Source organism: Trachemys scripta, chromosome 2, assembly GCF_013100865.1.
Source record: "Trachemys scripta elegans isolate TJP31775 chromosome 2, CAS_Tse_1.0, whole genome shotgun sequence".
Taxonomy (NCBI): Eukaryota; Metazoa; Chordata; order Testudines; family Emydidae; genus Trachemys; species Trachemys scripta.
This window is the reverse complement of record NC_048299.1, coordinates 106,493,619-106,507,286: the sequence shown is the minus strand read 5'-3', so window position 1 is coordinate 106,507,286 and position 13,668 is coordinate 106,493,619. Positions and strand designations below refer to the sequence as shown.

Here is a 13,668-nt window from a genome sequence, read left to right as displayed (position 1 = left end):
GAACTGATGTTACGGGGAGGGAGGGGGTGCAAGGTGGAAGTTTCGCCTAGGGTACAAAATATCCTTGCACCGGCCCTGTCTGCATGCCTTAGCTCCAGTGTGCTGCACGAACGGGGGGAAGACAGGTGTGTGACGGGTTGGATCACAGAAACCCCCTTGGGAGCTGCCACCCGATGTGCAAAGACTACCCCTGCTTCTGTTTTCCCTGCCAGCTCAGGACTCCAGCACCCTGTCTTGCTGAGCGAGACACTCCTGTCTGGCTCCAGACACAGACCCAGGGTCTGTCGGTCGGTCACTTGTCCCAAAGCTGCAAGTTTACCTGAAAACAGCTCACAGTAGTGTGCTTTTCTTTAGCACTCAGATGCCCAACTCCCAATGGGGTCTAACCCCAGATAAATCCGTTTTACCCTGCATAAAGCTTATGCAGGGCAAAGTCATAAATTGTTCACCCTCTGAGAGAGATATGCACAGTTGTTTGCTCCCTCAGGTATTAATACATACTCTGGGTAAATTACTAAATAAAAAGTTTCAGAGTAGCAGCCGTGTTAGTCTGTATCCGCAAAAAGAACAGGAGTACTTGTGGCACCTTAGAGACTAACAAATTTATTAGAGCATAAGCTCTAAATTTTTTTCTCTTAATTAATTGGCCTCTCAGAGTTGGTAAGACAACTCCCACCTGTTTATGCTCTCTGTATGTGTGTATATATATCTCCTCAATATATGTTCCATTCTATATGCATCCGAAGAAGTGGGCTGTAGTCCATGAAAGCTTATGCTCTAATACATTTGTTAGTCTCTAAGGTGCCACAAGTACTCCTGTTCTTCTTTTTGTAAATAAAAAGTGATTTTATTAAATACAGACAGTAGGATTTAAGTGGTTCAAAGTAGTAACAGACAGAACAAAGTAAGTCACCAAGCAAAATAAAATAAAATGTGCATATCTATGTCTAATCAAACTGAATACAGATAATCTCACCCTCAGAGATGCTTCAGTAAGTTTTTTCTCAGACTGGACACCTTCCAAGCCTGGGCACAATTCTTTCCCCTGGTACAGCTCTTGTTGCAGCTCAGGTGATAGCTAGGGGATTCTTCATGATGGCTCCTCTCTTTTGTTCTCTTCCACCCCTTTATATATCTTTTGCATAAGGCGGGAACCCTTTGTCCCTCTGGGTTTCCACCCCCCCTCACTGGAAAAACACCAGGTTAAAGAAGGATTCCAGTTCAGGTGACATGATCACATGTCACTGCAAGACTTCATTACTCACTTGCCAGCACACACATATACAGGAAGACTCACAGGTAAATACAGCCATCTGCAGACAATGGGAGTCATCAAGATTCCAAACCATCCTTAATGGCACACACTTTACATAAATTACAATAGGCCCTCAGAGTTATGTTTTATATTTCTAGTTTTAGATACAAGAGTGGTACATTTCTACAAATAGGATGATCACACTCAGTAGATTATGAGCTTTGTAATGATACCTTACAAGAGACCTTTTGCATGAAGCATATCCCAGTTACATTATATTCACTTATATTTTTATAAAACCATATAGACTGCACAACGTCACAAGGTGCTCCTCTGCCTAACTTACCTGTGGGGCCTGATCCAGTAGGTGAGCTCTGTCGTCATTTATCAGATCGGGCACCTATAGGTGAGCTCACATGAAATGGCTGGGGGAAGGGAGAGGAGGAGGAGAATTTCCCTAATAACTTTAGGCCTGGGGGTTAGGGTGTTCACCTGGGATGTGGGAGATCTCTGATTCAAGTTCCCCCTCCACCTGAGGGGGAGAAGGGAGTTGAACAAGGATCTGCTATCTCTCAAATGAGTGCCCAAAGTACTGGGCTATGGGCTGTTCTGTAGTGCAGCTCCTTCAGTCTCTCTGTTGAAGCTGTTCCACTGTGGATAAATATTTAAAGTCATTGGAGCAGTGGGATTGCACCTGGGTCTCCCACCTCTCAGGTGAGTGCTCTAACCCCCAGGCTACAGCGTCATTGTCATGCTCACGCAGTCTCAATGATTCTTTCACTATTTATCCACAGTGGAACAGAGAGTCTGAGGGAGCCCCACATCAGCATATCCCATAGCTCCCTAGTAGTGCAATCATCCATGTGGTGGCAAATCTATGTGCAGATCCCTTCTCCCTAACAGGTCGAGGGGGAGACTTAAAGCAGGGATCCCCCACAACCTAGCTGAGTACCCCATCCACTGGGCTAAAGGCTCTCCTTGCAAAAATGGCATAGGCGCCTAAGGCGGCTTTGCAGAGAATTCCACGCAGATGGTGGCACCTCTCTCCAGCCCAGACTTAGGCAGAGAAGTCCCTGAGGGAGGTTTAGGAGGCCTCCCTTGCCTTGGTATCTTCCTTTGGCTAGTTTTGGTGGGGAGCTGCCCAGTGTGCTGGCATTTGTGAAGCCCATTCTTAGGAACCAATCTCTTCCCAGTCATTGTATAGGGAACCTAGGTGCCTAATAGTTAGGCGAGGCAACGCGGAGTATCACCATGCTTAAATTCCTTTGTTAATCTAGCGCAAAGGGCCTTAAAGCTTCATTTTAAATGACTCAGCCAAAAAAAAGAATTTAAAGGTTCTTACCCAAAGCTTATGCTCTCAATACTTCTCTTAGTCTTAAAGGTGCCACAGGACCCTCTGTTGCTTTTTAAAGCTAAACCTGTCACTCTATGGGTTGGTCTACACTGAAACGACTGGAGCTGCACCCATGCAAGAGCTTTTCCCATCCGTGTAATTAACCCATCTCCCTGAGCAGCAGTAGCTATGTCAGTGGGAGACGTTCTCCCGGCAACATAGCACTGTCTACACACTGTGGTTAGGGCGGCTAAACTACATTGCTGAGGGGTGTGGATTTTTCCAAACTCCTGGGCAATTTAGTTCTACTGATATAGGTCTGTAGCATAGACCTGGCCTAACTGCCACTCTCTTTCACCCACACCGTCGTTTCTAGTTATTGCAGGAGTGTGAGATCAATGTGCGGTGATAGGTACCATTTGTGCTACTATGTCTAGGTCTGATCCAGATGATAGAAATTTGTGCTGGCAGAACTACATTGGTGTCATTTCACCAGTGCAAACCCCTAATGCCAACTCGTTGTATGTTACTAGGGTAAATTGCACCATGCAATGTATTTACATGGATGTTGTTACACTGGGGCAAATTTCCCTAGAGAAGCTTGGAGGGAAAAGAGAGGGGCAAGACTTGGGAAAGGTGCCAATGTATCTGATCATGAGAGGTGCTGAGCAAAACCTGAAAGAGTTTTGTCTTCAGGTTTTTTGTTTTGTGGTCAAGTTTCTCAAATAAATAGTGACTAGTTAGACTTGGATAACTGTAACTGGGGAGCCAAAACTGTGTTTCCTTATGTTAAACTATTCGATATATGCATTTACCTGATTGTGAACCATTTTGTTTTCTGTTAGAATTATCATCTTTTAAGGTTCCCTTCTCCCAGATGAACTGCCATTGTTTATGCTCCCTTTCTCCCGCCCCCCTCCCATTGACTTTAGTAGGGTTTAGATTGCCATTTGCTGAACACTAGCTGTGAGAGAAAAATTACCTCTTGAACCCTGCCAGGTAGCTATGCTATTTTCTTTCTAGCTTTCCTGCTTCCTTTTTTGTCTACTTAGCATGCCTTCTGTGGCTCTATAATGGTTTGCTTAAGTAGCTTGCATGTCTATCTATGGCTTTCAATTTCCTTGTTTGAATTAGGGCCTCTTTTGACTAGCACTCATTTTGTACTGAAATGCCCCATTTGTTAGGAGTTTAGTGTTACATGGGACGAGGTTGACTCTAATTATATTTTGGTGACTATTACTTAGTGACTCAGTTATAATTACTACTTGAGCTAACTCATGTGTGTTTTTTAGGACTGAATCTAGAATAGCTTCTCCTCTTATGTGCTCTGAAACTAGCTTCACCCTACAGAAATAATTTTTAAGGTGTGAAGAAATTCCTTCCCTAACCCTTATCCTGAGGTGATATTTGACCAATCGATGTGTGGGTCTTTAAGGACACCCATTATTACTGTTCTTCCTGAGACAAGAACAGAAACACAGTTTTGGAAAAAAGTATTTTAAACCTGGGAGTTTTAAGCCCTCATCTTTGATGACTTGTCCAGTTTATCTCAAACTTAAAAATAATAATTTGTGTGACATTTCTTGCCTCAGTTTTGGAAAAGTTGACAGGGGAGATGACAAAATTGGGTTGATAATGGCAAACTAAAAACAGGTTTAGCTGGGGAGAGATTATCACCATTCCAAAGACAAAGTTTTATGGCCTTGTCTACAATAGCATTTTTTTTCCCCCTTAAAATTTCCCTCTTTTGCTACCACCCCGTTCAGCTCCAACACTGGTAACAATAGTGGGAGTCCTAGTAGACACAAGGTGTTTCATGGACACTGTTGTTTCAAACCCAGTATTGTGCAGACCTGTTCTGAATAGGGTTGGATGACATGGGCCATGATGATCCAAAACCCCATAAAGTTAATGACAGATTTTCCATAATCTTCAATGGACCTTAGCTAAGGTGCATGGCATTTAAATGGCAGGTGCCAAATGGAGTCTTCTCTATGCTAATCATTGCTATTCTGGTGGTGCTGCAACAGTAAGGGCTTGTCTACACTGGCACGCTAAATTAGCTCTGCTGTGATCGATGCAGTGGCATTGATTTAGTGGGTCTGATGAAGATGCGGTAAGTTGACAGCAGAGCGCTCTCCCATTGATTTCAGTACTCCACCTCCCTGAGAGGCAAAAGCTAAGTTGGTGGGACAGCATCTCCCAGCAACATAGCATGGTGTAGACACCACCTTTGGTCAATGTAAGCTACGTTGCTCAGGGAGTGATTTTTTTCACACACACCCTCCCCCAGCGACATAATTTACTTTGATTTAGGCCTGGTCTACATTGCTGCTTAAGAAATATTAAAAGTAACCACACTACCAAAGGAATTTAATCTCTTGGAGGTAATCGTCCAGGGTTACAGAGAATATGGCTGCCAGTGTATGTTACCCAATTGCTGTAAGAACTTAAAGGAGAGAGCTGGCCATATGCACTGCTTGCATAAGTGTGTGAGATTTCACTGAAATCAGGGGAGTTAGACATGGATATGCCAGACTAATTTGACCCAACATTTCTACTATGAAACAACATTCTTCACTGTAATGCTGATAATACTTTATCTGTGGTCACAAATCCGTGCACTAGAGGATTGTTCCCCCTTGTTTAATTAAAAAAAAAAAAGTTTCACATTAAAGTAAAACTTGTTCCATGGAAAAAATGGTCTGTTTAAATGCATTTGTGAGGTACAGGTAACTTGCATTGGTGAGATAAGTTTTTTCATTCCTTTCATTTGGTGGAATTTTGTGCAAAGTGAAGGTTAGTGAGTCCCAAGTATAGTACATTGAGGAAGATTTTTGAAATTCCCGTGACCAGATCCTATTCTGTTAAATTAATGTCAAGTTTAACAGAGTCAAATAACTGAGTCCCCGCAGTCAAGTAACTGAGAGAAAAATCGACCCCAGAGGCTAGGTGCTGGCAACAGTAAGTTTAAAATATAAAAATCATATTATCTAGTCCACTAGTATTGCAATTTATATGTAGTACTTATTGTTTTTCAGGCTACAGCAGCAGGGAAAGTGATGTTCTATACTTAAAACCTGTGATCTCATAGGTCATAAACCTTATTCAATTACACAAGCAATACTTACCAGTACTTTAAACAGTTTATTAGTTATTATTAGGTATCTCAAGAGATTACTCCTATTGCATTCTGTAGACTGTGATTTACAATAGTGTAGTCATCTGAAACTACTGGATTTGTTAAGCTCCTCAGATAATAGAAAACCAAGTCAAGCAATACATGGCGATGCCAAGTGGACTTAAACAAAATGTTTTTTCTTACAAGAAAATGTATTACTGTATTACATTCCACCCGCCTTTCAGCAGGCAAAGAAAAGTGGTTTGTAATCAAAACACACAGGCTAAAATGAAAAAAATAAGTAGGCATTTTTATGAATTCTTCTAGTATTTATGGGATCATCATCTTCTGCGTGATTGAAGTGTTCTGCAGTAACACAGATATTGCTTGGCTGGCTCTCTTTAAAAAGGACTTTACATGTGACCTTTTCAGAATCTAATTATCAAATCTGTGAACTTTTCTCCTTCCCACTGTATCTCAGAAAGGAAAATTACATGCTAGTCTGTGCATATGTAAGCCACAAAAAAAATGAGTTACAGATTCTAAGAAGCCTTGAAACCAGTTCATAAATTCGAGTGATAAACTGTCTTCACTTTACTACTAATTCATTTCTCTTTAAGAGAATGGATTTCATGTGAGGTTTGAACATTTATCTTCACAGAATAATTTATGAAACTTGTTTTAAAGTTGTAGCCTACTCGTTCACTGTTCCTTTAACAGCAAAGACATGCAAATATTCCCTTTTGCAAACCTGGAGAAAAAGGCAACTCCCCACCGTGTTCCTTTGCTTCTTCTAGATTCTGTGAATACCCTTAGGTGGGAGCTCCATGAGGATGCAGATTCCTCGATGGGAGAAAGTGAGGAACTGTTGGGCTCTGAGAGTGACTGCTTTCCATGGTACCCTTCAACCCTAAGGTGTAAAACAACATGAGTTATTACAAACAAAGATTATAATAAACTGTGCAGGTGGAACCACATCCCAAAGGTGTTTCCAGGACAACAGTGAGTGGACACTTGGCAGAATGGGGGGATTAGGCGGTTAGTGGATGATCTGAGATCTTTGAGTTTAGGTACAGAAGTCCTGGTCCTCTTTGGGGTGTTGAATTAAGGGGACCACCCTCTCCCCTCAAAGAAGAAAGCTTTGAAAGTTGAAACCAAATTCCCCCTCACAGGGCCCAGTTCTGTAAACTGCTGGACACCCTACATTCAATGGGACTTGAGGTGCTAAGCATCTTGGTGGATCAGGTCCTTAGAGGCATAATTATGTAGGAGAAAATGGGGTACTATAATTGGTGGATAAATCATTCATGAATATTATAGAGCTTATTAATAGAAACACGTTTGAGACTAAAATAAATTGTGGTCTGTATCAATGGGTGACAACTTATAGACAGTGATGTCTTGACATTTAATAGTTAACCCCTTCCAAGATCATGAGCAGACAATGCTGCACATGGGGATGCATTAATAGTCAAAATCCGTTCTCTGAATAAGGTGCTCCCCCTCAAAATGTTTGCCATTTCAAAATTATCTTCCTTTCTATGTTCTCCTTACCATTTAAAGGAAATGTATAAGGTTATATGTTCTTTTCAGTCTTCACCTCTCCTTAAGCTGCCCCAAAATATATATTTTAAAAATCACTTCTCAATAGCATGTATTAGCTCTTGGTTTGTTCAACTTTCAATTTGTATGTAATTACAAAGATAATCCTGCTCTCACTGAAACCAGTGACACGGTAGCAGGTCCATACACTATACACACAAAAAGATGGAATAAATGACAATCAGATGTTGGAAAAGAGTTATAGTTCAACTTTCTACCAATTCAAGTATATTTTGATTATTCCACATAGCAAACTGACTTTGTTCAGTTTAATATTAAATGTCCCAAGTGACTTGCTTCTTTCACTTCCTATCATTACTACTCCACAGCCTAATGATTATAAGTGAGCCACTTGGGATGAGAAAAAAGGGAAGCAATAGCTAACAAGCAAGAGGAGAGAAGAAAAAGGGACCCTAACAGTCACAAAGAGATGGGCCCATCAAATTTTGTTTTTTTTTAAAAATGCAGACCTCTGAACCTTATATGCCTCTAATAATTACAATCTCATTCAGCATGACAGACTCAGTTTTTCAAATGTGATATTTAATTTTTATTTTATTTATATATATATATATATATGCATGCTGTACAGTAGAAACTTTGTAACAAATCTGGTTACACAGTGACATTGTATGATCCCCAACAGCACACCTGCTAGGGACCTTACAGAGTTCTGGGAAGCTCAGTAGCTTGTCCCTTCCACCCACCAGAAGTTGGTCCAATAAAATATATTATTTCACCCAGCTGGTCTCTCTTGTATCCTGAGACCAACATGGCTATAACAAAACTGGGGGGAAAAGTGGACTCTAAAAGCATTCCTATGTGGATTTGTACCAAAAGAATTTTAAATGTGTTTGTGGGAGCCAATAACCTGTGCTGAAATCCAATTTTCTGAGCTACTGTCTGCTTAGTCAAAGCAATACTGATCTTACAGTAGTACTACAAGATTTCTTTTCATATCAAAGTTAAGCTTATCTTAAACACCTCTTCAGTACATAAAGTAAGGAGAAAACATCCCTTTTAAAACACATACGCGAAGTGAATGTGGCCTTGATGTTTACTGGCAGGATCCCCTGGGAGAATAACATGAAGGGCAAAGGGGTCCAGGAGAGCTGGCTGTATTTTAAAGAATCCTTATTGAGGTTGCAGGAACAAACCATCCCGATGTGTAGAAAGAATAGTAAATATGGCAGGCGACCAGCTTGGCTAAACAGTGAAATCCTTGCTGATCTTAAATGCAAAAAAGAGGCTTATAAGAAGTGGAAGATTGGACAAATGACCAGGGAGGAGTATAAAAATATTGCTCAGGCGTGCAGGAGTGAAATCAGGAAGGCCAAATCACACTTGGAGTTGCAGTTAGCAAGAGATGTTAAGAGTAACAAGAAGGGTTTCTTCAGGTATGTTAGCAACAAGAAGAAAATCAAGGAAAGTGTGGGCCCCTTACTGAATGAGGGAGGCAACCTAGTGACAGAGGATGTGGAAAAAGCTAATGTACTCAATGATTTTTTTGCCTCTGTCTTCACGCACAAGGTCAGCTCCCAGATTGCTGCACTGGGCAGTACAGCATGGGGAGAAGGTGACCAACCCTCTGTGGAGAAAGAAGTGGTTCGGGACTATTTAGAAAAACTGGACGTGCACAAGTCCATGGGGCCGGATGCGCTGCATCCGAGGGTGCTAAAAGAGTTGGCGGGTGAGATTGCAAAGCCATTAGCCATTATTTTTGAAAACTCATGGCGATCGGGGGAGGTCCCAGATGACTGGAAAAAGGCTAATGTAGTGCCCATCTTTAAAAAAGGGAAGAAGGAGGATCCGGGGAACTACAGGCCAGTCAGCCTCACCTCAGTCCCTGGAAAAATCATGGAGCAGGTCCTCAAGGAATCAATTATGAAACATTTAGAGGAGAGGAAAGTGATCAGGAACAGTCAGCATGGATTCACGAAGGGGAAGTCGTGCCTGACTAACCTAATTGCCTTCTATGATGAGATAACTGGCTCTGTGGATGAGGGGAAAGCAGTGGATGTGTTATTTCTTGACTTTAGCAAAGCTTTTGATACGGTCTCCCACAGTATTCTTGCCACCAAGTTAAAGAAGTATGGGCTGGATGAATGGACTGTAAGGTGGATAGAAAGCTGGCTAGATCGTCGTGCTCAACGGGTAGTGATCAATGGCTCCATGTCTAGTTGGCAGCCGGTTTCAAGTGGAGTGCCCCAAGGGTCGGTCCTGGGGCCGGTTTTGTTTAATATCTTTATTAATGATCTGGAGGATGGTGTGGACTGCACTCTCAGCAAGTTTGCAGATGATACTAAACTAGGAGGCGTGGTAGATACACTAGAGGGTAGGGATCGGATACAGAGGGACCTAGACAAATTAGAGGATTGGGCAGAAAAAAACCTGATGAGGTTCAACAAGGACAAGTGCAGAGTCCTGCACTTAGGATGGAAGAATCCCATGCACTGCTACAGACTAGGGACCGAATGGCTAGGTAGCAGTTCTGCTGAAAAGGACCTAGGGGTCACAGTGGACGAGAAGCTGGATATGAGTCAACAGTGTGCTCTTGTTGCCAAGAAGGCTAACGGCATTTTGGGCTGTATAAGTAGGGGCATTGCCAGCAGATTGAGGAACGTGATCGTTCCCCTTTATTCGACATTGGTGAGGCCTCATCTGGAATACTGTGTCCAGTTTTGGGCCCCACACTACAAGAAGGATGTGGAAAAATTGGAAAGAGTCCAGCGGAGGGCAACAAAAATGATTAGGGGTCTGGAGCACATGACTTATGAGGAGAGGCTGAGAGAACTGGGATTGTTTAGTCTCCAGAAGAGAAGAATGAGGGGGGATTTGATAGCAGCCTTCAACTACCTGAAGGGGGGTTCCAAAGAGGATGGAGCTCGGCTGTTCTCAGTGGTGGCAGATGACAGAACAAGGAGCAATGGTCTCAAGTTGCAGTGGGGGAGGTCCAGGTTGGATATCAGGAAAAACTATTTCACTACGAGGGTGGTGAAACACTGGAATGCGTTACCTACGGAGGTGGTGGAGTCTCCTTCCTTGGAGGTTTTTAAGGCCCGGCTTGACAAAGCCCTGGCTGTGATGATTTAGCTGGGAATTGGTCCTGCTTTGAGCAGGGGGTTGGACTAGATGACCTCTTGAGGTCCCTTCCAACTCTGATATTCTATGATTCTATGATTCTATCAAGTGAGATATACTGTTTTATTATTTCCTGTTCTGGGATATAGTTGTGGCATTATCCAATATCCAAGGATTTGAGGGACCTGTTGTAAACACGTCAAAAAGATTTTTTAATTGACTTTGTTTTGTAAGTTTTGGATCATAAAAAATGGGCATTTAAATCCCAGATACAGCCGGTAAATTTGAAATTTCCCATTAATTAACCTTCCTGTTTAGGGCTTGGAAGTAAGCCAATGTTGACAGTACTCTGTGTATACATCCTGGCAGTAGAGAAAAATCTATAATAATAATAATTAGCACTGCCATAGGGCTGTGTGTGCAAAACACAGTACAGACGTTCATTAATGGGAGATTAGACTCCTAAGCACCATTAGCCCCATTTCACAAATGAGGAAACGGACAGAAATGAAGCGATTTGCTCAAGGTAACTTAGCAAGTCAGTGGCAGAGTTCTGATTAGAACAGACCTGCTACCATGAGCCCAGGCTCATTCCACAAGATCACAATGACTCCGTTCCTCCCTAACCTGGCCATTAAAATTCAATGGGACTAAGAACCGGTGGTGCAGTGAGACAGAGGAGACAGATCTGACAAGACTGGGTGCAGGGGACAACTGGGACTAGCTGGGCAGAGACTAGGAGAGGGAGCCAGAGGCAGGGGAGACCCAGACTAGCCAAGTAGCTCGGGGAGGGAGATTAGGACTGGGAGCATGCGTTGGGCGGGGTGGGTGAGACACTGGAAGCCAGGGCTAGGGAAAGAATGACTGGCTGAGGAGCCAGGAGAGAGGGAACAGGGACTCACTGGGCATGTAGACAAGACAAGGAGCTGAGAGTGAGGTGGGGGACTTGGAATAACTGAGCAAAGGGACTTGGGGGGAAGAGAGAGACTGGAATTGGATGCCCGAATGGGTGAGATGAGGACTTGTGGGGCAAGGAGGCTGGGACAGGGAGCCAGGCATGGGGAAGAGATAGGACAGAGACAGGTTGGAGGGGAAAAGGCAGAGGGGATCATACTTTAGGAGGAGGAACAGGCAGAACAGACTGTGCCCCTTAGATCACACTCCCCTCTAAAACCTGGACTGGAATCCAAGATTTCCAAGTCTCATCATTCCTCTCCTGTGAACAAATATCTGTGAAATCAGTTGGGAAAGCATCTAACACCCCTCTAGTGCTGGTCCATAGAGCAGATGCCAACCCACTATTGCTATCAGTTGCTCCACTAGTTCCTGCAACCGAGGTCAGTGTGGCGAATCAGAAGATTCCAATCCTGTCGATGAACCATGGAGGTGTTTCTATGATGCTAATGATGTAATTTTTGTTCTTTCAGTTTGTTTTTTTTAAAAACTAGGAAATTTCATACAAAAAATACATTAAAAAGAATATTATTAGGGTTGCAAAGTCAAGTACTCAAAAGTTAAGGAAATGCCAGAATTTATGCAATCTTAATTCACCCCTCTTTTCCTTATTCGTTATGATTGAGTCTTGTATCATAGTTTGTGTGTATAATTTTAATTACACTGACAGTTCTCTTAATTATCTGAAAGCTAAAATATCCCAAGTTATTCAGTATCTGTTTCCCCACCCAACACCCTGCCCCATATTTAAGTTTGCAATATAAATATTAGCATATTAGCACTTGAATAGACATCTTCATTTTCAATACGCTTAATGGACATTAACCAACTAATCCCCACAACAGTAGTCAGACAAGTATTTTACAGAGGGGGCAAACTGAAGTGAAGAGTTTGTGACTTCTCCATATGCAAGGCAGGTTTAGAACTCAGGAGTTCTTGGTCACTACTCCTGGGCTCAGATCACTCCTTCTTCTGAGACAAATATCAGTGCACTTAACAATAGCAAGGGTGAAATCCTGGTCCCACTGCAGGAACTGGCAAAACTCAGACGGATTTCAGTAGGGCCAGGACTGCACCCTAAACGTTCAGGATCTTTTGTTGACTACAACAGGATTCTTAAGAGTCAGCAAGCTAACAAATATACAGATGTATCAAAATTAAAACTAAATATTCTTTCGAATGCACATTTCAATCTAAAGCCACTTACAGACATAAATATGAGTATTCCTTTGTAACCCCTCCCTCCCCCCCAATAATCTCAATGCCACAATCGGAGTTTTATTTAAAACACTGAATGTTATCCCAATCCATGGCTGGTCACTCAAAGGCATTTTGCAAGTCTTAGGGAACTATACTCGTTGCTTTTCTTAATGCCAGGTAACCTGTAACAACGTCTGAAGGAAGCATCCGAATGTAAGCAAATTCTTCAGTGCTACTGAATCTCAGCTTGCTCTGTGGATCTGTATAATTTGCCTGGAAAAGAAACAATGGCAGAGATACCATTCAGAGAGAAATCTCAATAAAAACGTCAAAACAAAACATTTCTTGAGTCCATAATAATGTGTGTAACAACGAGAAATTTATGAGATGTTAGCATGTGACAAAAAGTCGTTTCCTCTTTCTTCCCTCACATGTCAAAACTTTAGCAAGAACTAAACAGTTCCCTGAAAAAGCTTTTACATCAAAAATGCATTAAACATAATAGGGCTAAAATAGCTTCACATACAAATCTATACAGCAGAAAAAAAAAAAAAAAAAAACTACCACAGCTCTCTAACATCACCCTAGCAACTGTGTGTCTGGTACAGTCCTTTACAAGGTAGTTCTCCAAAGAATGGGGTTGTTGCCAATATATTACCACCAAAGAGGCTGAATTATGGGTGGTCTGAAAGCTGTGGCTTGATTTCCCTGCTTGTGTTGGATTGTTTGTAGCTTTAGTTTTCTTTAAAATGGCAAAGATTTTTGTAAAGAAAAAGCTTTTGGTTCTGTGACTGAACTGATAAGAAATTTTAACTCAGTGTTTTGCATTACTCCAGATTTCTGCTTTCAGCATCATAATGTAGCCGAGTGACACAACTAACATTGGTCTAGCTCAGGAGCGGGCAAACTACAGCCTGGGAGCCGCTTCTGGCCTGTCAGACGTTTTAATCCAGCCCTTGAACTCCCGCCGGGGAGCAGGGTCGGGGGCTTGCTCCGCTCCGTCTGGCACTCCCCAGCACCCGATTCACAATTCCTTGATGAGCACTATCTTTTGGCATGCAGAGCCACCTGCACAGGTGCGACTTCACCATGCTGTTTCCGGGATTGGAAACGCCACCCCCA

At 42.4% G+C, this 13,668-nt stretch overlaps 1 protein-coding gene and 1 long non-coding RNA gene across 7 annotated transcripts in view; one reads left to right on the top strand and one right to left on the bottom strand.

Moving 5' to 3' along the window:
• Window positions 1-13,668, top strand: part of LOC117872669 — a 59,984-nt gene that overhangs the window by 21,976 nt on the left and 24,340 nt on the right. The gene's annotated exons all lie outside the window — the stretch shown is intronic.
• Window positions 10,502-13,668, bottom strand: part of INO80C (INO80 complex subunit C) — an 86,991-nt gene continuing 83,824 nt past the window's right edge. For all 5 annotated transcript variants that reach the window (XM_034761372.1, XM_034761368.1, XM_034761370.1 and 2 more), the window contains one exon: window positions 10,502-12,819. In XM_034761372.1, coding sequence (XP_034617263.1) covers window positions 12,688-12,819 — 132 coding nt within the window. In that variant the 3' untranslated portion in view covers window positions 10,502-12,687. The remainder of the gene's footprint in view (window positions 12,820-13,668) is intronic.